Raw genomic sequence first — 23,674 nt, 5'->3', positions numbered from 1 at the left:
TCTCTCTCTCTCTCTCTCTCTCTCTCTCTCTCTCTCTCTCTCTCTCTCCCTGTCTCTCCAGTTTTTAAAGAACAATCCAGAGACGAACAAGTACGAGGGCTGGCCGGAGCTGCTAGAACTGGAGGGCTGCGTGCCCCAGAAGATATTCTAGGTGGCCGGGCTCCTCCTGGCCCAGGGCCCTGAAGAGGCTCTGCCTGAGTGGGAGCTGCAGCCTGGGGCTGGGCTGGCCTGCAGGGGAGAAGGGACACCCGGACAGCGCTGGCCGCCCACGGGTGCTGTGACTGGCTTCCCTCTGTGGGAATGAAATTCTCCTGGTCCTTCTGGACCCAGCTGCCGGCAGAGAGGACAGAGGTGCCAGCGGTCTGCCTCCAGGAAGAACCAACAGCTCACGTTGGAGCAACATTAAATTTATTTTCACTGATTTAGGACAAACTTCCCTGCCCCTGGGTTGCCTACTCTCTCCCTGGATTGAGCTGGTTCAAGCGCAGCTAACAGGGCTGTGGGCTGGGACAGGGGGTGACTGACAGCTCCAGGGGCACCAAGAGGCTGCAGGGGTGGAGCTCTGTGTCAGGGATTCATTTAGAGGTGAAAGAGTCCTTGGTACCTAGGTCTTGGGTAAGCTGGGCTGGGACTGAGAGAACCGGAGGATGGGACACCAAGACTATTGTCACGGCCTACTGCATGCAGGAGAGCTGCGGGGAAGGCAGGGAAGAAGAGGACAGAGCTCAGACTGAAAAGAGTGGGGCACCTAGCAAGGGGCTGCTGGGCCCAGTGTGGGCTCCTGAGAATGGTGAACCCGGGTGCAGGGGTGAAGTCAGAGTCTCCTGGCGGGCGGCCTCTAGGAATCTACACAGAGCATGAGCCTCAGAGGCGCCCGCTCCGGGGAGAAGGGGCAGGGGAGTTCACACACCAGCTCCCCCGGGCACCTAGTGAGGCTGAATTATGAATTCCCAGGGAGCCCCAGCCAGAGGTGTCACCGGATCCCATTGAATGGAGGCCCCGGGAGCCAGGACTCAGGGGTCCCCAAACAGTCCTAAAGTGGAAAGGCTAGTCCTCAGCCTCCGAGCATGTCACAGGGAAGAAACCTCCAGCCTAAAGTGGAGTGCGCCCCATTCCTGAGCTCTGGGGGCAGGCTGGACTTCCAGGGTGCCGTAGGAGTGAGGAAGAAAGGAAGTTGGGGTGTGGGGACCCCTGACAGGGCTGCATCGCAGTGAGCTTAGGTCCACGGCCAGAACCTACTTTGGAACATGCATGGATGTGAAATCCAGGGAAAGACCCCAGCCTCCTCCTTTCACCCCCAAGTCCCTGGCCTCCCCAAACCCCCCGGAACAGCCTCAGGCCTGGAGGGGGCAGCCTCCAGAAACTCCCCGAAACCATATCCATGCCTATTTAATTCTTGAGCAAACATTTGGCCGGAAACCTGCCCACAGAAAGAAAGTAGCAGGAAATTTCCACTGTGACCATAAACACCTTTGAAAACTTTTTTTTTTTAAAGAACAAACAAGAATACTTACAAAATGTAAAAGACTGGCCAAGCAAGAGGCGGCAGCAGGCTCTTGGCAGCAGCCTGCAGCATGAGCTGGCTTGGCTCCTGGTGTCCAAGGGGACAGAACATGTCACAGGCTTGGCAGGCAGAGAGCTGAGGACAGGCTGTCCTGGAGACAGGGAGCGGGGGTGGGGAGGCAGGACAGAGGGTAATCCACTAGGTTCCTCCTCTGCCAGCCTGCCCTCTGGGACTCTGGCTCACAAAAGCAAAGGACAAGGGGCTGAGTTCTGTCCCCGCTAGGGGGCCCTCTGCTAAGGACTCAACTGATTTGGAGAGGTGCAAGCCCAGGGATAGAGCCAGGTGACTCAGAGGCCCTGTAGCCAGCACCTGGGCTGACTGAAGCTAGGACTGCCTGGAAATGTCCCTCAGTCCAGCTGCCTCCCCCTTGTGGACAGCTCGAGCTGAATGTCCCCAAGTGTCCTACGTGGTAGGTGGCCTTTTACGGAGGCGGATGGATCTGAGCACTTAACGCTGGGATCAAGAGTGGCTGATTACAAAATCAGGCCACTGATGGGTTTGGTATAGTCCTGAGTGGGATTAAGGGTGCCCCCACCTGGTGTGACGCCACCCAACCCAAGATTGGGGCACCCTGGGCAAAACCAAAGGGACAGAAAGCAGGCTTGTGCATCACTTTCGCTTGCTGCCTGCTGCCTCCTGGCTGCCCATCTTTGCTATGGTCGTTCTTTGCCAGGGCCACCTGCTGTGCAGTCAGTGACTACGGACTGAACCCACTCCCAAGTGTGGGTTGAAATAAACCTTTTCCCCTTCAGCTGTGAATGTTGGGTATTTTGTCTCAGCGACAAGAAAAGCAACTAAGGCACCTTCCCTGTGCCACTTCTTTACTGGTAATCCAAGGGCTGGTTCTTAATACATCACCTGTATGAGAAGCCTCATCCCAGAGCTGGTGTCTAGGGGCTGTTTAGGTCCAGCCAGTGGGACAGAACTTTGCAGAAACTGCTGTTGTTAAAGGGACTGAGTGACACCACTGCCCTGCTGTCCCTGACTGTCTGCACGTGGAGAAAGTAGACACAGCCATGTTCTTCCTGTGCCAGGACTCTCCAGTCAGGCAGACTCTACAGTCAGGCCACCCTCTCCTTCCCACAACCTTGTGAGGCACAGGGTTCTAAGGAAACACCCACGAGGCCAGGGCTGTCCCTCCAGGCCCACCAAGGAGAAGGTGCTCTTGAGCCAGCCGCATGGGGTAAGAGGTAGCAGGGCAAACCTGTGAGACTTAATGGAGTTTTCAGGGAGTTGTGGTCACCCTGTGGGCCACCAGGTCAGTGCAGGGTGGGGCAGGGCAGGAGGCTAAGAACAGGAGCCTAGAGGGTTGGGTCTGCAGCTGAGGAGAGGCAGTTCCCTCAGTCAACAAAGGCAGGCCTGACTGACGGACCCCAGGACGCTGCCCCGGCCTTGAGGTTCCAGAAGGAAGCAGCACCCACAGCAGCTCACAGGCTTGGGAGGAGGTGGCCAGGCAGAGAAGAGAGAAAGGTGTGTCAGGCCCTGTGCACAGCACAAGTGAGGCTGGGATGCTGAGAGGTCTGGAAGGGGCAGCAGCCAGGCTGAGCATCCCAGGACCTGCTGTGCTGGGGCAACCAAATCTGCGATTTGCAGGAACTCCCGCTTGTGAGTGGAGACACCAGTGGAAGCAGGGAGGCCACTGAGGAACTGCTGCCCAATTTAGGGACAGGGGTGGAGGGGCCGTAATTGATGGACAGGAAAAAGGGGTGGGAGGACATCTCAGGAGTATTTGAGAGGCAAGATGGGAAAGACATGGACTGATTTCCCACAGGAATGCCACAACCCTGGCATCAGGATTCGGGGCTTTGTCTACCTCCTCGAACCCTGCCTGGGTGACCCCCAACGCCACCACAACAGCAAGGAGGAGACCCCAGGGCGCATGCATTTGAGGTCTGTAATTCCGGTTCTCACCAGTAGGTGGCAGACCACGCGACACAGGGAGCTGTGGGGCTCCGGGGACAGGTGTTGAGCTCACAGACCTGGTTGTCTCAGAGCATGGAGGATTTGCCATTGACAGAAGAGTGACACCTCACTGCCGGAAAAGTCGCTGTGCCCCGGACACGTTGGGTCCACGCATCATTTCAACCCCAGGGGAGGGACCCATTGCTCTCCTCTCCCCCACCCCAGTCCTCCTCGAACAAACACGTCTTAAGACTGCACAGGACCTTGGGACCAACTCCGCCGCCCCGGTTCCAAGACAGGGGAGAAGGAGAGGCCGGGGGAACCAGAGCTCAAACCCCATTGGCTGCTCATAAGCCATGTTCTAGCAGGACTTCAGGCAGATGGAAAAAAAATTAATAAACGTGTAAAACCCCCCTTCTCCCCACCCATCCCACCGAGAGCCAGGCTGTCGGGTAATTATGGGATGGCTGCCCGCAGAGTTTGATTGTCAGGGCTGACCTAGAGCCGCGCCGCTGCTCCAGCAGACGGCCAGTTCAGTGCCTGCCCTTCGAAATCTTGCGAGCTGCCTTCTCGCTGCAGGAAGGAAGAGGCTGTGCCTACGCCACCGCAGCAGGGACAACCGGACCGGGGTCAGCGAGGCAGGGGCTGGACCCAGGGGTGAGGAAGAGGAAGTAGCCAGCGGGGCCATGGGAGCTGGAGGAGACACAGCAAGCACAACACCACGAAGGCGCAATCGCCCCACAGGAGCACAGCGTCCTGGCTCCTGTTACAGTGAGTCACAGAGAAATACACGCATGCATGAATAGCTCCATTTAATCCACGGTTTTCATTCTTCCCCCAGCACCGGGGAGCAACCACTGTGGGCCACACACTGCTCTGGACCAGGGAGGTAAACTGTTGGGCCAGGCCCACCAGGTCAGCAGTAATGTAATTTCAATCACTAAGGAACTGAGAGGCTGCTTGGTCCAGGGAGCCGGAGAAGGCTTCTCTGGGAAAGCTATGGCGAAGCCCAAAGGATAACAGGGAAAGAAGCATGCAGAGGTCAGAGGACAAGAGGCAGGCAGGCAGCCAGAATAGCAAAGGCAAGGCCTTGGGTCAGAGGGAGGTGTGAGGGTCCCAGAACTTCCTGCCAGGGAGAGAGGAGAGTGGGGAATGAGGTCTGAGAGAAAAGGAAGCCAGGCTTGATGATCCACCTTATGGGCCAGGTGGGACTCTGCGCTAACCACTGGCTACTGCCATCTGCCACTGGAAACGTCCTCTGGTCTGTATTTCACTGGCCTGTGTGCGGGGTGCAGGGAGGGTGGCAAGGTCCCCACCTGCTGGGCAGAGGATTTGTGTCAGTGTACTACAGTGTGACAGCAGTGCCCCCCAGTGGGGACTGTTTCCCCCTGCTCTGGTCCGAGCTGAACAAGAACTTCCTCATTTCAGGCCCTGGGCCCCTGGGGGTGCTGTGGGGGACTGTGGGTCCCTGTGGTCACAGAAGTATAGACAAGGGGCATGACAAATTCATGCTTTAATAGGCTGACTGCACCAGCCGTACATGCCTCACCCCTTTTACCGTGTGTGTGTGCGTGTGTGTGTATGTGTGTGTGTGTGTTCGCGCGCACTCGCACACACACACACAGAGGAAGATGAATGAGATCCAATATTGTCCCCTACATGGGAGTGATGGACAAAGCTACAATCCGGGCCCCAAGTAGCTGCTGTCTTAACCTCTGCCTGCTGGCATCAAAGGGAGGCATGGGCCGGTGGGTAAGAAAGAGGCGACTGCTGCCGGGGCACTGGGAGGACATGGCCGTGGCCTGGAATCAACCTGCACATGCTTTGCTGCCCTGCTGGCTGCCTCTGCCCTGCTGGATGCTGGGGAGGGCACCCGGGCCTGCTCCCAGCCAGCCCTGGGCCCCAAGTGTCCTGGGACATGCCCACACAGACCCGCCCCAGGCCTCCACTGCAGTGCCCTGTGCTCTGGCCCCAACTGCTGAGTGGTGCCCGGCCAGGTGAGAAGGCCAAGTCCTGCCCGCCGGGCCAGCCCAGGGTCACCTGCCACACCAGATCTGCCGTGTGATGAGAGGGTCACCTGCTCCTCTTCCATGCTCCCAGGTGCCTCAGTTTCCCTTCCTGAGAGAGGCAGTGCTCCGGAAAGTGAGGTGCTGTGAGGACCCTCACAAGGCCTGCGGGCCACCGTGGGTCAGGAGCAGTTGCCCTAAGCCTGGCGGAGGTGTCCAGGCTTGGAGTGTCAATGAAAGCCACCTTTGTGCCTGGAGAACGAGCCACAAGGAGGCGGGGTCCTAGTACCCGCAGCCCCTCAGGGCCTGGCTCCTGAGATCAGCCAGCGGGAAGACCCCCACCTGGCCCTGAAGCCCACCTGGGCCTGATACTCACCTCCTGCCATGGGAGCAATCCAGGGGAAAAAGGTAAGAACCCCGCCCACCTGGCTGGGGCCCTGGACACGGGCAGCACCACAGAGGAGCCCGGGTGCCCACCTCGAGCTCAGCCACTCTGCGCACAGCCCCTCCCCCAGCTCCTCACCCAGATTCTCCTCTGGAAACCTGGCTGGGGTTCAGGACAAAGCCCGTGTCTGATCTCTCCGTGCCTAGGACAGAACGGGAAGGCCCAACTGCTCTGGCTTCCTGGCCTTAAACACCCACGTCTCCCCTTCCCTGAACACAGGCTCAAGGGGCGCCCCCTCCCCACACCCCAGCTCAGCTTTCGGCACAGAGGTATGCAGGGAAAAGATAAAAAGGAATTGATGTAGGAATCCGGCTTACAGCTTAAAAGTAATTTAAGCTTTTTGTACCTCATCTCACCTGAAAAATAGGAACAGTCACTGCCTAGGAGAACCAAACGGACTTCAGTATGGAAAGTACTGAGAAGAGGGCGGATACCTGGCGGGTTGCGTATAAGCTCTGGTCTATTATTAGTTATACTTGTTTTATTCCTGCTTGTCTCTAAGTCCGGGCACTGAGTTGGGCTACAGACAGCTCAGTCTGTGACAGTGGCAGTGGCCCTGGCTTTGGTGTCAATAGGGAAGGGGCAGCTGGCACAGTCACTTCCTAGGTTGGCCTGGGGGAGGTGGGCTCTGCATACTCTCGCTGTGTGGCTCAGGGACACAATACCAGGCTACCCTGTCACAGCTGCTGCCTACTTATTACAGCAAAGACCTGAACCCCTCATCTTCTTGTCTGCGAAGTGGGCCTGAACCCCAGCTCCCGGGATGCTCTATTCTTTAGGGAAAGACGCTTTCCCCTACACGAGGACAGAGACAGCATCAACCAGGAGCCCAGGGCAGTGAGGAGAGAGCTCCCCGAAAGGCAGAATCCTCTTCTTGCCCAGCAGCCTCCTGGCATGGTCCCCGGGGTCCCCCAGCCCCTTGGACTTTGCTGACAGTCACCTGACTCGCCACGTGAGCCTCGAGTCCCGGCTCACTGCCCTGCAGACACGCAGTGTGGGAACAGGCAATGGGCGGAGGAGGACGACAGGTGCAGCTGGGGCCTCTGCACCTCCGCTGTCTGCACCTCTACTCTGCCTGTCAGGAGCCGCGCACTCCTCCGCTTCATCTCTTATAAACCTCTCCCGGGCGCCAGCAGGAAGTGGTAGGGCCCAGCCCAGCAGCGGCAGCGTTCTCTCGGTGAGCCAGGCCTGCTACATTGGCATCTGCAGCCCTGGCCCCATTGTACAGAAGCAGAAGCCAAAGCTCGCTTTGGGGTTGAGGCTGTTTGAAACCCCGGGCGGGGGGTTGGGGGGGTGCCTGCAGAGAGGCTCAGAGCTGCGTGCCTGGTGAGGCCCGAGCCCCGGTTTCTCTAGTTACAAAGAGGCAATACAAACAGAACCTTCTTTGGTGTTACAGGTGTGAGAATTACATGAGGAGGAACTGCTTCACGCGCCCCTCCCCCAGGCCTCAGTTTCCCTGTCTAGGAGCTGAAAAGGTCAGGTGGAAGTTCCCAGGACTCCCAGTCATGTTAAAATAACAAATGCCACTGAGCTTTGGGAAGATGATAGGTCCCTTTCTGGGCATGTCAGCTGGAATCCAGGGATAAGGTCCAGGGTGTTGACCTCGTGGCGTGTGTCTATGCGTGTTTGTGCATGCGTGTGTGGCTGTGCCTGTAGGACTGGAAATCCGAGGGGCTCTCTACCACTGAGCTACATCCCCAGACCTTTTGTGTATTTTATTTTGAGACAGGGTCTCATTAAGTTTCCCAGGCAGGACTCGAACTTGTGACCCTACAGCGAAAGTGCTGGGGTGGGAGGGGGCTTGCTTCATTCTTACCAAGATGCGTGCGAAATGGAAACCTTGTTCAGAAAGTGCCAATAACCTCAGCAGAGCAGAACATTCTGCCGAGCGCCGGCCGGCCCTGACTGCGCAGGTCACTTGTGCACCTCGGGTCTGGACAGCTGCATCGCTGAGTGTTCTGGGGTCAGGAGGGAGCCAGCGCGCCCCGGGGAGCTGTGAGTGGGACTCCTGCCCAGCCTGCACACGCCGCAGCTCCTGCTGTCTCTCCATCTGCTGTCTCTGCTGCTAGCAGCCCCTGACCGCTTCCTCTCCAGCCTGTCCTCCTTCACCCCACCCTCTGAATGCCTGGGCTGAAGCCTCGAAAAGATTAAAGCTGAAATTTCTTCCCTGGCCAAGCCCAGGGACAGGGTGCAGCGCTGGGGACAACTAAAAGAGGCATTTATTTGGAGACAGGCAGGAAAAGGGCAGTTTTCTTGTCCCTGTGGCTGCTGGCAGGGCTGGTGTTCTCCTCTGACCCTGGCCTTCTTCCAGCCAGGCTCGATGTCCAGGGCCACCTTAAACAAATGTACAGGTTGGGCACTGCACAAGGAATACCTGGATGCGCAGCGCCCTCTGCCAGCGCCCTCTGCCAGCGGGGATCTGGGCCCAGGTGCTGGCCTCAGACTGCTGCTTTGTGACTTAGATAATGGGAACGGGGAGCTGGCCTCAGAGCCCCACCTGTACAAATAGGCCCACAGTGTTGCTAAATCTGTGGGACTGTCCCAGGCAATCGGGAAGGTGACACTGAGCCAGGAGGGCTGGGTCTCCCGGGGACGCCACAGCACTGCCACCATCCTGACCTCCCCAGCACAGGCCCAAGCCGCGGTCCTCTCCAAGATCTTGGTTCTCCCTGCCTTGCTGCCCATGCTGTGCATTTGTCTTTGATTCTGCAATTCGTTAGGAGAGGAGGGGAGGCTGTATGAGCTGTTGATCTGCACTGTGAGCCCAGTACCTCATACCCAGCATGGTCCAGCACGTGGCGGCAACTTTAAAAAATGAGACCGCAAGGGAGGGAAGTCGATTTCCTCTAGGCGGCTCTAGGCACGTAGGGCTGAAGGCCAAGATGGTGGGGGGTCCTGCAGACCCTCGGCCCATCCCTGCCCTCGGTGGCTCCGAGGGCCCAATTCCTGCATCGCCCACCCCGCCTGTACTGGCCTTCATTGAGGCCCTCCCTGACCCCAGGAGGCTGTTTGCTGGGAGGACAGCCAGAGCCGGGCCTGCAGCAGGCTGCATCTGGCCCCGCAGCCCCTGCTCTCATCTGCTCTCGCCCACTAGTCCTCCTAGCTGCTCACCCCAAGCCACACTAAGCCTCCCCTCGCCTGGTGCCTGGCGGAGTTAATAATCCCCTGGGAACCGCAAAAGGAGGGTCCTTAACGTTCAGAAGAATTTGATTTCTCTCCTGAAAGAGCGAGGAGGCGTGGCAGGAGGGGCCCGGCAGATGCCAGCTCTCCTGCAGGCAGAAATCCAAAATCTCAGCTCCCGTGGGGCCGGATCGCTTTCAGCACGGCGTGGATCCAGGGCCCGCGTGACCAGGGGCTTTGTCCAGGGAAGATCACGTCTCAGGGCCTGGGCTTGGGAGGGGCTTGGCTCCTATACTGAGAAGAGTTTGGCCTGGCCCTGCCCACTCCGGCCCCTGCTCAGGTGGCCCGGCCAGGCCTGCTCTCGGCTGCCACCCTCCCGTCACTAGAAGCCCATTGCAGGGGTTTCCCCAGAGCCCTAGCCTCCATCTTTGCCCCTAGGAGGCCCAGGCGACATCACACTGAGGTTAGTTATCTTCTTTCTTCCAAAATCTCCTGTGGCCCCTTTTACCGAAGTGGAGAAAAAGAGTGAGCTGACATTCCCGTAAATGTCCCTTTCTTCCTCAAAGATGATTTGGGGGTAGGTAATCCCTCAGTCTGCTTGTTTGTTTTTTAATTGTTTGTTTATTTATTTATTTATTTGGTACAGGGTTTCACTACGCAACTCAGACTCAGTGATCCTCCCGTCTCAGCCTCCCCAGCACTGGTATTACCAGCATGTGCCACCACACCTGGTTTCAGTGGCCAGCTTGGTGCAGGGCCAAAATCCGGTTCCTTGCACTTGCCAAGCAGGCACTTAGACTGCCGAGCTACTTCCCTGGCCCTAAGTCTGTTTTTATAATTGCTAAACTTTTATATTATTTTATTTAATTAGTAAGCTTCTACAAAAGACTATTTGCAATATATATATATATATATATATATATATATATATATATATGATGCAGACACAAATTCCCTGCATCCAACCCGGTAAAGAGAACAAGCAGGTGGCCCAGGAGACCCTGGGTCCGTCACCTGCCCCACCCCGCTCTCACCACCGTGGTAGAATCCTTAAGTTCTGAGTTGTTCCCGTCCCGACTTAACATGAACAGGATCAGCGTATACTGTCTACACTTGCTCTGTTTCTCTGTCATTTTATGTTGCGCTCCTGAGATTTATAGCGTTGCTCTGTGAATCTAGAAGACGGGTGTCTTCAAATCCTCTGTTACGTACCTAGGTTGCATCTGTCCACACCATCGTTGGAATGTAGCTGGGCATTTGGGTTGACCTCTGAACTTCAGCCACCCCCTAACTGAGGGGTACACTGCCCCGTACGCATCCGCAATGCACCCGCGTCATCGCTTGGATGTGAATCTCGAAGTGTCAGGGCAGCACGTTCCAACCTCAACAAGATAACACCAAACCGGTCACAGCGAGTCCCACCTTGCCTGCAGTGCGGACGCGTGCAGCTGTCCCACACGTCACCAACAGCTTGTAGTGGCCGAGCTGATGAATTCTTGTGAATCTAAAAACTATATACTGGTCCCTTGTTACAAGGGTTTTTTTTTCATTTTTAAAAAATTCACAGCCTTGATTTAAAAGATGCATTTAGAAACCTGTGACTATTATTCAAGCACCCATGGCGTATCTACAAATGTCAACTACAGTCTAGGTTATAAAACAGTATTATACACACCCATTCCATACATCTACGACACAATTAAAGGATAATACATAAGCAAAAAAACAACAGATATGTGCCTGGAAAATGTAAGACACTTAGAAATTGACCAAAAGGAACATCGAGAAAATCTTTAGGCCAAATGATAATATACATATTTGTGAATTTGGCTAACAGAACCTAAGAAGTTCATAGCCTTAAATGCACATGATAAAAGAAGGCTGAAATATAATATGTTAAATGTCAAAATTAAGAAATTGATTAATGAACAACAGGGCAAATCCAAAAGAATGAAGATGGGATAAGAAACTAAAGGGCTAGGAAAATAGCTCTGTGGTCTAAGTGCCTGCCTGGCAAGCCCAAGGACCTGGGTTTGATACCCGGTACGCTGGGCGAGCCATGCTGCCCTGAAACCAGGCGTGGTGGTGCACACCTCTAATCCTAGCACTGGGGAGGCTGAGACAGGAGGATCACTATGAGGTCCAACTGTGTAGGGAGACCCTGTACCAAATAAATAAATAAATAATTTTTAAAAGAAAATTAAAAATAAGAGTAGATGCTAAAGTAGTGTTAGGTACATATAATGACAAAGATCAACCTGACGAAAAGCTGATTGTTTTAAAAAGAGCAGAGAATGATATGGCTGATCTTTGTTTGTTGTTAATGCAGTATAGGATCTAACTACGCATATCGGACTTGTAGTAATTCTTCTGTTTTCAGCCTCCCAAGCGATGAAAACAGAAGAATTATAAGCGCATGCCACCATACCCAGTCTCAATTGCCATCTCAGTGTGCCCTGCAGGCAGGGGCGGCACAGCACTCCAGGGATTGAACCCCATTCCCTGCATTTGCCTAAGCAGGTGCTTATTTGGCCGGCCTTATTTTTTTTTTTTAATAGGGCTGATGTTAAACCTCCAAAAATGTAAACTTTCTAGATCCATCTAGAAAACATTACTGAACAAAACTGGCTTAAGGACCAATGGAAAACCTAAATAGTTAATAACATTCAAAGAGATTGAATCCTGAGATAATCTTCCTACGAAGAGACCATCAGTTTTCCAGGAAAGTTCTATTAAACTTTAAGAGAATTCATCAGTTTGGTTTTATGCAAAATATTTTAGACAAGAGAAAATGAGGAATCAGTTCCCACTTTGTTTTATGATAATAAAGTAACTTTGATATCAAAACAAAACCAGGACAGTGAATGTATAATAGATGACAACAGAGCTGGACTCTCATAGACTTAGATGTAAAAGATAAAACAGAACAAAAATGAGCAAGATTCCAAAGTCCCCAGCCAGGAGCTGGTGGCCCTGCAGCCATTTCAAGCCCTGCGCTCCCTCCCAGTCCTCCTCTAGGCCTAGTCTGGGCCGGAGAACCTGCTCAGCCCTGGGCTGCTGCAGGCTCTCTCTCTCCTTCAGACAGAGCCAGGCCAGGGACAGTGGAAAATTCCATGGCAGTGTCCTCAGGGCTGTCCTTCATCAGGTGGACACTGTGGAGGAGGGGAGGTCCTGGGTGGTTTCTACCCATCCCGCCCAGCCTGCCAGCCCTGCAGCCTGCGGGTGTCCCTTTGTTCTTGGCCATCTCCCCAGAGCCACGGCTGCATGGAGCCACTGTGCCCACAGGAGCTGGCGCCGGGAGGGCAGCTGCCTCTGCCCAGTCAAGGCTTCACCATCCAGGAAGGAAACGGAGCTCCTGGGGGGCTGAGTGGAGCCGCCTCCTCCAGAGAACAGGTCTCCCTCCGATTCACCCTCTTCCCATGGCCCGGTGTACCCAGCCCTGGAGAAAAGGTATCAGGAAGGCTTCCTAGAGGAGAAGCCATCTAAGCGGTGTTAGCCAGGCCAAGAGAGGGTGACATCACACCAGCTGCGGGAACTTGTCTGCACAAAAGCCAGAGGACAGAGGCCTTGCTGCTACTCTGGATGCCATGAGCAACACAGCCTTGCTGCAGCAGGAGGCAGAGGATGGGCAGGCAGCTCTGGGGCCCAGACTGCTCGCGGGCCTGGGGAACCAGGCCAAGGAGCTGAGCACGGTGCAGGGCCAGCGGGCCAGAGTCAGTTGTACTGCAGCCTCCAGATCAGGCCGTGAAGTCAGGCACACCTGTGCCCCCCTGTGCTTTGGGATCTTGCCTGCCTCTTTGACCCCTCTTAACCTCTACAAAACCATCTGCAAAATGGGCTAGTAGAGTCTATGGCACACAGAGGTCAATACGCAGTATGAGCCCAATAAATTGCTGTTTTGGCAAACAGGCAGCTGGCTGGAGCTGGGAGGAGACTCTGGACAACAACGGTGGCAGCTAGGAGCCATCAGCAGGATGCAGTCTTCCGGGAGGCAAAGCCAAAGGCCCAGGCAGAGTGAGATGAGGGAACAGGGGGAAAGAGAGGGAAGAACCGTTCTCCATGCTCCCCAGGCTGCGGGGGATCAGGGCGAGCTGGTTTGCTACCTAGAAGGGAAGAGATTCCCAGTGGCAAACAAGACAACCCTGCCTCAAACCCCATAGAGGCTGCACGTGAAGAGAGGGGTGCAACGGGGCTTGGGATTCACCCTCTTTATTTTCTATCACTTTCCACTTTGCTTCACTTTTATTAATTCTAAATGTGAACTTCACTCCTTAATATTGTTTAAAATATTTCTTATTCTTTTTACTCAGAAAAGTGTTTGTTTTTTTGTTTTTTTTTTTTTAACGGAGCCAGGGATTGAACTCAGGCCCTTGTGCTTGCCAGGGAAGCGCTTATTCTACTGAGCCATCTCCCCAGCCTGCAAGCAGTGCATTTTTAACACAGAAAAATTCAGAAAACATAGATCCTTTAGAACTTTTTTTTTTAATTTGGTATGAGGGTTCAAACTCAGGACCTTGCACTTGCCAGCAGGTGCTTATGCTGCTGAGCTATGTCTCTTTTAGGACTTCTACCCACGCACCTGGGCCCTGAGTCCTAAGTAAGCCCATGACAGCGACTTCCTTTCCACACCCAGGAATCCTCCCACACCAACACACGCTGCAAGGTCCAGAGGATTCCTCGAATAGGGACACGCCATGCCTGACCAGCCGTGGCCAGGGACATTTGGGTCATTCTTTATTCCCACTCATCCTGGGAAGTATATCCCGGCACGTGACCTTTATGCTTTCCTGTGATGAATCCAGCTTGGAGCTTGTGCTTGGGTTCGCTGAAGCTGGGTGCCTCACGAGTCCACAGGGATGAAAAGGCCTCCTTGGGACAGAGAACTTGCCTTTGACGGCTCACTGCCCTGGTCATGAGCTGCCGCCCCGGAGAACACAGTGTATGGAACACGGCTTTCTTCCTCTTCCTTTCCTCCTCCTCACGCAGAGCATCCGGGTCCTTGGAGGCGTGGGCATCACACAGCTCCATTTCACTTTCCATCGAGCCAGTACTTCTTAGGTGCAGGGTTCTGCCCAGGGGCCTTCCGTGAAGTCAGGGTGACTATCAACCCCATTTTACAGATTGCAAATAGGCTCAGAAAGGTGAGGTGCAAAGCACCCCCAGGCCACCTCATAATGTACCCTTGGAGCTACCTACTTGCCCAGAGGTCACTGCCCCCATGCGGTGGGCGGGCCCAGGCCGGGGTCCTGCACAGCACACTCCCAGTATTCTCCAGGTTGCTGGGTCTCTCTGGGCTAGATCCATCCGGACCTGCCTGTGCATCGAACATACTTGTCACTCTGGCCTGGCCAAGCCCACTGAAGCTACACTAGCTTCACCCCTCCTGCTGGGACCAGCACCCTCTCTGGAGCTCAAGGCCCACTGTGAAAGTCATGCTGACCCCAGTATGCGTCTGTAATCCTAGCATTCTGGGAAGCTGAGGCAGGAAGATGGTAAGTTGGAGCCCAGCCTGGGCAATTCAAGACTGAAGGAGAACTTGTCTCAAAATAAAGAAACAAAAATGGAGGACTAGAGATGTAGCTCAGTGCAAAGACCCTGGGTTCAGTCCACACTGTGGCAAAAGGAAAAACATCTGCTGACCCCAGCCTCGGGCGGTGGGGTGGCCCTTCCACCGCTACACACAGGGCAGCCCAGACCAAACGCAGCACTGCCTGGCTTGAAGTGACCAACTGCGGAGACCGGAGAAGACCAGGGGAGGAAGCCAGTGTTCCCCGGATGTCAACCAGCCACTGCTCTGGGGACGCACAGACGCAGAGCACAGCATGACCCTCAGGGCCACCGGGTCCTCTAGGAAGAACAGTGAAGCCATGAGGAGCACAGACACTGAGCACATCCCACGTGCCACACCATGCGGGAAGCTCATGCTGCCCTATGTCATCTTCTCAGCCATGCTTTGATTGTGCCCATTTTACAGATGGGGAGCTGAGGCTGGAGAAGTGAAAGTGCGGCAGAGGTAGGGTGTGTCAGAGCAGGGACCCCCCACCAGACCGATCTCAGCCCAGTACCGCATCTGGGGAACTCAGGAGGAACTACTCCTGGAAACGATTTGTGAATTTGGGTTCTACCACCCTGAGGTGAGCTCCCAGGCACAGGGACTGGGATTTCTGCACTGTGACAGGCTGCCCCTCATGCAGGAAGCCTGCGTCGGACAAGCCTGCGACAAAGTCCCAGCTTGCCACTTTCCAGCTGTGCAGTTTGGGAGAGTTACTTTATGTCTCTGAGCTCCGTTTCCTCACATATGAAGAACAAGTAATTCTTCCCATTAGTTTGAAGGGTGTCACAGCAAATGAGGTGACCAGCGCCACACTGGGCTATAGAGATAGAGCCTGGAGGTGGTGCTGTATGCATGCATGGTGACACCTGCCCCCGCAAAGGGCCATGCCGCTGTCCCTTATGGCTCATTACAAATCAGCCTCCAAAGAGGGTGACCACAGGCAGCCCTCCCCACACGCAATAATGTTGGCCCGGTCCGGAGGGCAGCTTGTGGAATGTCTGCCACACCCCGTTCTAGGCACTGTGCATATTAACCAGCCACAGACAGCCCCAAGGAAGGGGACAGCTGCCTTCTGCCCTGACCTTTCAGCGAGGAGACAGGTGGCCAGGCACCCTGTGCTGGGCCTGCAGTGGGAAAAGTCACCCATGGCCCCCTGGGGAAACCCCATAGCCATGTCAAGAACCCACAAACTGGCTTTCCTCCTGTCCCATCTTCTAGATGGCTCTCAGCAAAGCCTGAGAGGCCCCAGAAATGAAAAGAGGACCCACCTCCAGGCTGCTACAACTGCGGCAACATTCAGTTGACATCTGCAGGCTGAGGAAGAGCCAGGCTATACCACCATCTCCCTCACTGGCCCAGCGAGAGGATGGGAGGAGCTACTGGGGCCAGGTGGCCCGTGAGGAAAGGGCTGAAGGTCAGGGACATGGAGCAGGCCCTCTTTGTCTTCTCCCCACCCTGTCTGCACTGTCTACAGGGCACAAGCGTTAGCAGTAGTCAGGAGAAAACAGCCTTTTCTGTGAGCTTAGCACTCATCTCATTTTGCAAAAGTCAAAGCCCAGAGGTGCTAAGCCACTTGCCCAGGGCCACACAGCTAGAAGCAGGTGGCTGTGGTGGGTGCAGTGTGCAGGCCCAGCACCTGCTCTCAGGACTGGGCTGGTACCAAGCCCTGAAAGTACCTCCCAGACCTAATGCCACCAGCAACCCTGCTCCCATGCCCATCCCTGGGAGAGGACCACCGGGGCCTGCCTCTCGGGAAACTGGCCAGGGGAAAGAGCGGCAGGCAAACCCCATCCCAGCTCCTCCGCCTCACTGCCTGTTCATTAATAAAAGAATGCCTGGGCTATTTTAGGCACCTGTAATTTTCTACTTGAATAACCAGGGAAGTGGCCGCCTGCCCACGCCTGCTCCTCCGGCCTGTGCTCGGCGCCAGAATGGGGGAAACGTGAGCTCACCTGCGTAACGGGATCCGGGCCAGGCCTCGCTGCTGGTTTCTTGCCTTTGCCCGATTCCAAAAAGCCCAGATGGCCCCCGCGCCACCTTGGAAGAGAGACAAGGAGGCAGAACCGGCGGTTCCCTCCAGGTGCAGGAAGAAAATCCAGCTCCGCCACTGGCCAGCCGTGTAACGCTAGACAAACGACTCGGCCTCTCTGAAGCCCCGCTTCTACCTCTGTAAAATGGGGATAGGTTTAGACGGGGCAGTGCTGGGCTCTGAGGGCAGCGGTTCCACTGCCGCTGCTGGTCGCGTACCAGGTACAAAGACATGGCCCACCCAGACTCCTGTGGAGTCTTGAACAAACTAATTCCCATTAATTACTGTAAGCAAAATTATTTTTTCTTGATCAGAATACTCTGTGATCATTATCGAAAATTAAGATAAAGGAGACAATTACCAACGATCATACCCCGGACCCCTAGCACTGACGGAGCACCCAGTCTATGCCAGGCCCCTCCTAGGTGCTTTACCTTCACCAACTCTGACTTTCCCAAGTCTGCACCCATTTGCAGGTGAGGACCCGGCGCTCGGAGAGGTCCTGTGACGCCCGTGCGATCACACCGCTCGTGGGCGGGGTAGAGAGAAATCCCAGCTTCTCACTCTCAAAAACCCGGGGTTTCCGTTTTCCGTTGCTGCATATCACGTGGCCACAGAACTGGAGGAGTCAAGCCACACCCACTTTTCGACATTTCCGTGGCAGGGGTCAGGCTCATGGTGGCAGGGGTCAGGCTCATGGTGGCAGGGGTCAGGCTCATGGCGCGGGGTGTCCTGCTCAGGCCTCTCAGGCTGCAATTGAGGCGCTGGTCAGGCACATTTGCAGCCAGAGGCCTGAAGAAGGAGGATCCCCCAGCTCATAAAGGTCCTTGGTGGAACCTCATTACCTGTGGCTGGAAAATGGAAGTCCCAGGTGCCCGCCGGCTGCTCCTCGGATGCCCCAGAGCTCACCCACGGCTCCAGCCTCAGCCTGAACGCTCACTTTGCGCAGCCAGCAAGGAGTCTCTCACCGGTGCACACCAGCAGCACAGGGCGCGCTTGGACCTAGAAAGGCGTTCGCACAATCGCGAGCCCGCCTCGCCCTCACCGTCACCGTGTTCCACCCGCAGCGTAGGCCCCAGCCACACACCACGGGAAGGCCGCTCCACGGGAGGAAGAGCCGTCGGAGGAGTCCCCAGAACCGGTCTGCCACTCCTCGCCATCTCCACCGGCCAGCTCCTCGGTGTCCTCGGCCCACGCCAGCCCATGGCAGCAGAGGCAGCTGTGCACTAGACACATCCTGAGAGGCCCAGGCAAGATGATCCTGACACTGAAGGGACATAGGGACCCCAGCCCTTGGGGCAGAGCAAACAGGACAGCATCCAGTGGTCAGGATGTGGGCATGGACAGGAGCCTGGAGGGCTGCAGCCATCGAGGGCTCTTTCAGCTCTGGGCTAAGAGAAGGCAATGTACTGGACAGACTTAGAAGAGCTCCAAACAAGCCTGGGCTGGGGTGTTAAGCCCTTGGACGTGGTCCTTCTCTTCCCCAGCTCCACTCTCCTCTGGCTGACCCACGCTGGGAGTCGGTTGCCTCTCATGGGAATTCCTGGCCATTGTAGCATTGGTTGCTCTTCCAGGTAGAAGAATGGAAAGGATGGAGGGAAAAACAGGTGTACGGCAGGGTTTGTGGACCAGATGTCACAGGAAGTGAAGCTAAGACAGTAGTGTGGAAGGCGGAGGGTGGAACGCAGAAAGCAAGTGTAGCCTTTACTCTGTGGCCCAGAGGTTTCCAGAGTGTGGGATGAGCCAAAGGTTTCAAGTCAGATGGTCTGGCTAGGCTTCTGCTTCTTTCTTCCCAAGTCTCTGCACCCACACACCCCGCCACCATTTCAGCAGGCCCCTGGGAGGACAGCGGTGGGCTCAGCACCCCCTAAGGAACTGCTGAGACAGTGGAGCTAGACAGGGAGGCAGCAATCATTTTCTTGGAAGAATACAAGAGAGGCTCCCCCTAGGTGACCGTGTAATCATCCAGGTAGCGAGCGATGTGCTTCAAACCGGAGCCTCAGCAGCCGAAGCCAGGACGCAGCTGCCCACTGGAGAGGAGACGCAGGACAACACAGGTCAGACAGTGCTGCTTACTTTAGTGACAGTAGCAGTGAAATTTAGTAATGCAAACTTTAGCTGTTGGCTGGAAACTGGAGTAACACAAAGACAAAGGAGGGACTGTGAAGTCACACAGGCCTGGCCATCAGCTCTGTCACGGTGCCACTTTGCACCTCTCTGAACCTCGGTGCCCCCATTAAGTGAGAACCATGAGCCCTTTCTTTGGTCCTTGTAGCATCCTAGATGAGAGAGAGAGAGAGAGAGAGAGAGAGAGAGAGAGAGAGAGAGAGGGTTCCCAGCTTTAAGTTTTACTGACCCTTGCAGCAACCATGGAGGACCTAGTCCACACAAGCCACAACAGCAGAAGCCACGTGGCACTTGACAACAAAGAAGCAACTGTTCTGAGGCAGTGGAAGGCAAATGGTGAACAGCAGGCCTGCGTGCCCTCAGCCCGGGCACTCTGCTTGGGACAGTGTGCCAAGCATGGCACAGGACAATGGAGCCCAGTTAGAGTACGGCAGTCCCCTGGGCCCTGGAGACAGAGGTCAGGTTCAGGGCAAGGAAAGCACAGGGAATCTACAGGCCAGGTTGCAGGATGAAATGTAGCACTCTCATGAAGAAGATAACAGAACCCAGAGTCTCCACACACACAAGCCACATACACACCCAGCATACATTCAGAACTTTCTAGACATGCAAAGAAAAAGGATAACTGACCCTTAATTAAGGGAAAGTGGAAAAAATAGCCATGTGCAGGGGTGCACACCTATAATTCTAGCTATTTAGACTGCGGAGGCAGGAGGATTCCAAGTTGGAGGTTGGCCTACATGACATAGTAGCAAGAATATATGTCAAAATAAAAAAAGAACTGGGGATATAGCTCAGTGGTGGAGTGCTTGCTTAGCATGAGCAAGGTCCTGGGTTCAAGGCTCTGTACCTGCACACACAAACACACACGGGCAATAGAGACTCATTCTAAAGGCCAGCATTAGCATGTGAAGATCCTAAAGTGTGTTGTGTGCCAGCATTTGGCACATAAATGCCCCATAAATACCAGCTGCTCATTTCCAATTGGTGAAGTAATAACCTGGGCCCTGCCCCCAGGCTTTGAACCCTGCGATTAGGGAAGGAGAAGACAGCCAGCCCTCATGTACACTGATTCCGGGCTGGTCACCGCACGGGCCTATGGCAGGCGTCCGTGTGCGGTGAGGGGAAACTTGGGCCATCCTGTCGCTTCTCACTTGCTGTGTGAGCCCCTCAGCTCTGGCCGCACATTCTGCTTGAGGGCCCATTCCCTCTAGGATGCTGATTGTGTGTTCAGTCCAAGATATGCCCTGAACTGGGGCCCAGAAGAACTGGTTGGAGAGGGAATTGGATCTTCCATTGAATTCCTTGGGGGGACACACAGCAGGATGTCACTCCACCAGGTACAATGACATTGGGCGACGGACAGAGCAGGAGCTCATTTTCCAAAGGAGCCTTTCTTGAGACGTGTCTCCTAGCAACCCGCTCCACCACCCCTGCAGCCTTCAGGGACCTCTGCAGAAACACAAAGGCTTTCTGTCACTCTCTTCTTCAAAACTCCCAACTGAAGCCAACCACCAGCCTCAGTGCTAATGAGAAGCACTGATGGGTGATGGATGGGGCCCTGGTGGAGAAGAGGGCAGGACGAGGCCAACCCGCAAAGGCACCTCTTTCCCTTCTGTGAAATTACAAAAAGCCTAGCTCCGGGATGGCGGCATGGGCTCCAGACCTGAGCTCAAAGCCCAGGTTGTACCAGCTGGGTGACTCTGGCGAAGTTACTCCACCTCTCCGAGCCGCAGTTTTCATGTCTATATGATAAGGGTAAGAGTTACAAGAGATCAGTGCGCACCCAGACCCCCTTTCCTGGTCCAGCACACCTAGGCCTGGTTCCTGGGAGTGAGAGCTACTGACTGACGGCTTTCTCAGACCAGCCCAGAGCTGATGGGGGCTGCCCCAGCAGAGGCCCCTGGGCCAACCCATCTCCTAGGGTAGCTGTGGGCCTATTCATAGTGACCAACCTGTATGGCCGCATCAGCCACCAGCCGCCTTGCCTCGGGGAGGGCAGTACTTTGGCTCCTTTAAACTCTAGACTTCCCGTAAGCCCTGGCAGAGGCTACACCCCAACGACCCCACACCCGCACACCCCCATCTTCCGCCTCGTCCAGCTCCCTGCCTGAGCCATGACGGTTTTCCCCTGGGAAGTCTCTCCCAGGAAGCACTCCCAGGCAGTCTCCACTCCAAGCTGCTCGAGGAAAGCCAATGACAAGCGAGCTCCTACCTCTCCAGCCACACTGAGGACCCAGCGACAGGACGCCTGCGCCGCACTCGGCCAATACTGGGCACAGTCTGCGCTCGGCAGGTGGACGCTGTCGTCACCTCCCGCCCTTCGTTAGCACCGGAATTAAAGGCAGGCCGGGATCACAGGGCGTCTAACGAGCCCAAGACAGGACAGGCTGGTGAGAGGTTGCAGTCTCGGCGTTCAGGCTGGCTCGGAGGCACACTGCCGCCCCAGAGCCCTGTGTCGTCCTGAGCTAGGAGTAATGAATTTGTTTTCTGATTATAGAAATAACTCAGTGTCTGATCTCAGAAATAATGCAAGTTCATTACAAAGCAAAACAAAAAGAAAAAAAAAAAAACCTCCAGAAATTCAGAGAACTACAAAAGTGAATGAATGAAATCCCCATTTCTGAGTATAGTAACTAAGGACATGATGAATCAAATCTTTCCAAATATTCTCTACATAAATACACGTGAGGGCCGGGGAGATAGCTCAGAGGCATGCACCTGCCTGGCAAGTGCAGGGTCCCAAGTTCAATCCCTGCTACCACAAAATAAATAAAAAAATAAATAATCCCTATATAGACATATCTACACACACATATGCACTAACATGTATAGATAATGTATATAATTTTATACATACATGTATGTGTAGACATATAGGGCCAGTGAGATAGCTCAGTGGTCTAAAGCACCTGCTTAGGCAAGCTTAGGAAAAGCGCAGGGACCGCGGTTCAATCCCCACCACCACATGCTGTGCCAGCCCCACTAGGGCTGAGCTGGCCACAAAAAAAAAGACATATAAGTAACACCAAAAATATGTAACACTACATGTGTCGTAATATACAAAACCAGTTTTGTAATCTTGTTTTCCACTTAATTTTCAAATACAGAGAATAGATATCCTCCATATAAAACCTAATTCCATAACATCCTTTTTAGCAACAAAATTGTTGGCATTTTAAAAATATAGCAAAGAAAAAATACATAATGAAGAACATTTAACAAACCCTTCATTTCTGAATATTTACCTTTTTTTTTTTTTTTTGTCATTTTGAAACAGGGCCTCACTATGCAGTTCAAGTTGGCCTGGAGCTCACCTTGTCGTCCAGGCTGGCCTTGAACTCACAGTGATCCTCCTGCCTCAGCCTCCTGAGTGCTGGGATTACAGGTGTGCACCACCATGCTGGCTTAGACACTTACATTAACACCTTTTTATTATTAGAAACAAGGCTGCTGAGTACACACCCCTGACTGTACACCTCTGTATGTATGTGTGATTCTTCCCTTAAAACCAATTCCTAGAAATGGGACAGCAGAGATAGCGGAAGGCGCAGCTGCAGGGCCGACGACTGTCCGGTCAGCACTCCGCCCAGGAGGAAACCAGGTGCTTGTCTCCCCAGACCTTTCCAACACTGGGTATCATTGTGTTTTCATTTTTGCCAATCTGATAGGGGGAAGATAATACTTTATTGTCGCCAGTGTGCGTATTTCTTTTTCTTCTGGGTTTCTGGGGAGGCCAGGCCTCTTTCCTTACCTTTGTGGGCTGCTTCAGATTTCACCTGCTGAGAACTGCCCTTGTCCTGTGTTGGCTGGGCCTTGCGGGTGTCTCCTCTCTTCGCTCCTCTGCCAAGAATCAGGCTCTGTAGCTTCCCTGGTGAGCTTTTCACAAATGCTCAAAGCTCTGCTCTGACAGGATAGAACCCCGGAGGGCAGTTTTCAGCCTCTGCCTGACGCCAGCCTGTACCAGGGTTAGTGGGATCCCGTTCCGTGGGCTGTGACCTCCTACCACCACCCCCGTCCTACCGGCCCACCTGCCTCACCATGGAGACTTTAGAAACCAGATCTGCTCACAGGGAAAAAAAAATGTTCCTCCAAAATTCCAAATCTACACAGCAAATGCATTCCAGGGCAGATTATTAGCACAACTCAAGGAAGCTTTTCAGAAAAACTTACCAGAACATTCCTTTAAAACTCAGTGTTCTCGGCAGATTTAAAACTAGGTTGCACATATGCCAAGATCTATCACAACTGATAACAACCCAACCATTGACGCAGCAACTGCACTGGTTAGAAGTTTCCCTCCAGGCTGGAGCAACTGCCCAGCTACATAAAAACAGGAATCTGGTGTCCACCAAAACATTATTTGTAACCACAAAATAAATGCTAGCAGGTTGGCCTCTTCCTCCTAACTTTTAGGTTGCACATGGAGTGTTGTGGGTGGGTTCTGAGCCGGGTCCTGCCACAGACAGCAAGAACCCAACAGGCGTCAAGCTTGGGCTCCTGGAGTTTGCATCCTCTGTCTGCAGAGCTCAGCATGCTCCATTCTAAGCAGGTACGCCCCTGTCTGTCCTCCAGGGAAGTGCAGTGGCCAGGCCCCAAGTACATGGCCAGTGTTGGCCCGGGGTGTCCAGGTGCAGTTTGGATGCAAAAAGCTTTACCTGGTGTTCCCTTAACAGGAAGACAATCCACATTCAGGGGCTCCCCCGACCCAATAGCACCTTTAGGAAATCTTCAGGCTTCTGTTAAGGAACTGCTGAAATCCATGAGATATTGATGAGCACAGGAGGAGTGCAGGAAATGGGGAATTTTGGAAGGAAGGAAGGAAGGAAGGAAGGAAGGAAGGAAAGAAAGAAAGAAAGAAAGAAAGAAAGAAAGAAAGAAAGAAAGAAAGAAAGAAAGAAAGAAAGAAAGAAAAGAAAGAGAGATA

The 23,674-nt window shown here is 54.2% G+C and overlaps 2 protein-coding genes and 1 pseudogene across 5 annotated transcripts in view; all 3 read left to right on the top strand.

Moving 5' to 3' along the window:
- The window catches only part of Fam3d (family with sequence similarity 3 member D), a 27,779-nt gene extending 25,465 nt beyond the window's left edge, over nt 1-2,314 (top strand). For all 4 annotated transcript variants that reach the window (XM_004631699.2, XM_023715757.1, XM_023715756.1 and 1 more), the window contains one exon: nt 62-2,314. In XM_004631699.2, the coding sequence (XP_004631756.1) occupies nt 62-151 (90 nt within the window). In that variant the 3' untranslated portion in view covers nt 152-2,314. The remainder of the gene's footprint in view (nt 1-61) is intronic.
- Nucleotides 2,315-5,436: 3,122 nt separating this feature from the next.
- Nucleotides 5,437-23,674, top strand: part of Fam107a (family with sequence similarity 107 member A) — a 54,528-nt gene continuing 36,290 nt past the window's right edge. The window contains exon 1 of the mRNA XM_023715714.1: nt 5,437-5,880. Coding sequence (XP_023571482.1) covers nt 5,857-5,880 — 24 coding nt within the window. The 5' untranslated portion in view covers nt 5,437-5,856. The remainder of the gene's footprint in view (nt 5,881-23,674) is intronic.
- LOC111816869 overlaps nt 19,846-23,674 on the top strand; it is a 5,282-nt pseudogene continuing 1,453 nt past the window's right edge.

This window comes from Octodon degus, unplaced genomic scaffold (assembly GCF_000260255.1).
Source record: "Octodon degus isolate 3935 unplaced genomic scaffold, OctDeg1.0 scaffold00043, whole genome shotgun sequence".
Lineage (NCBI taxonomy): Eukaryota > Metazoa > Chordata > Mammalia > Rodentia > Octodontidae > Octodon > Octodon degus.
Note: the sequence above shows the minus strand (reverse complement) of the source record. Positions and strands in the feature narration are given on the sequence as shown.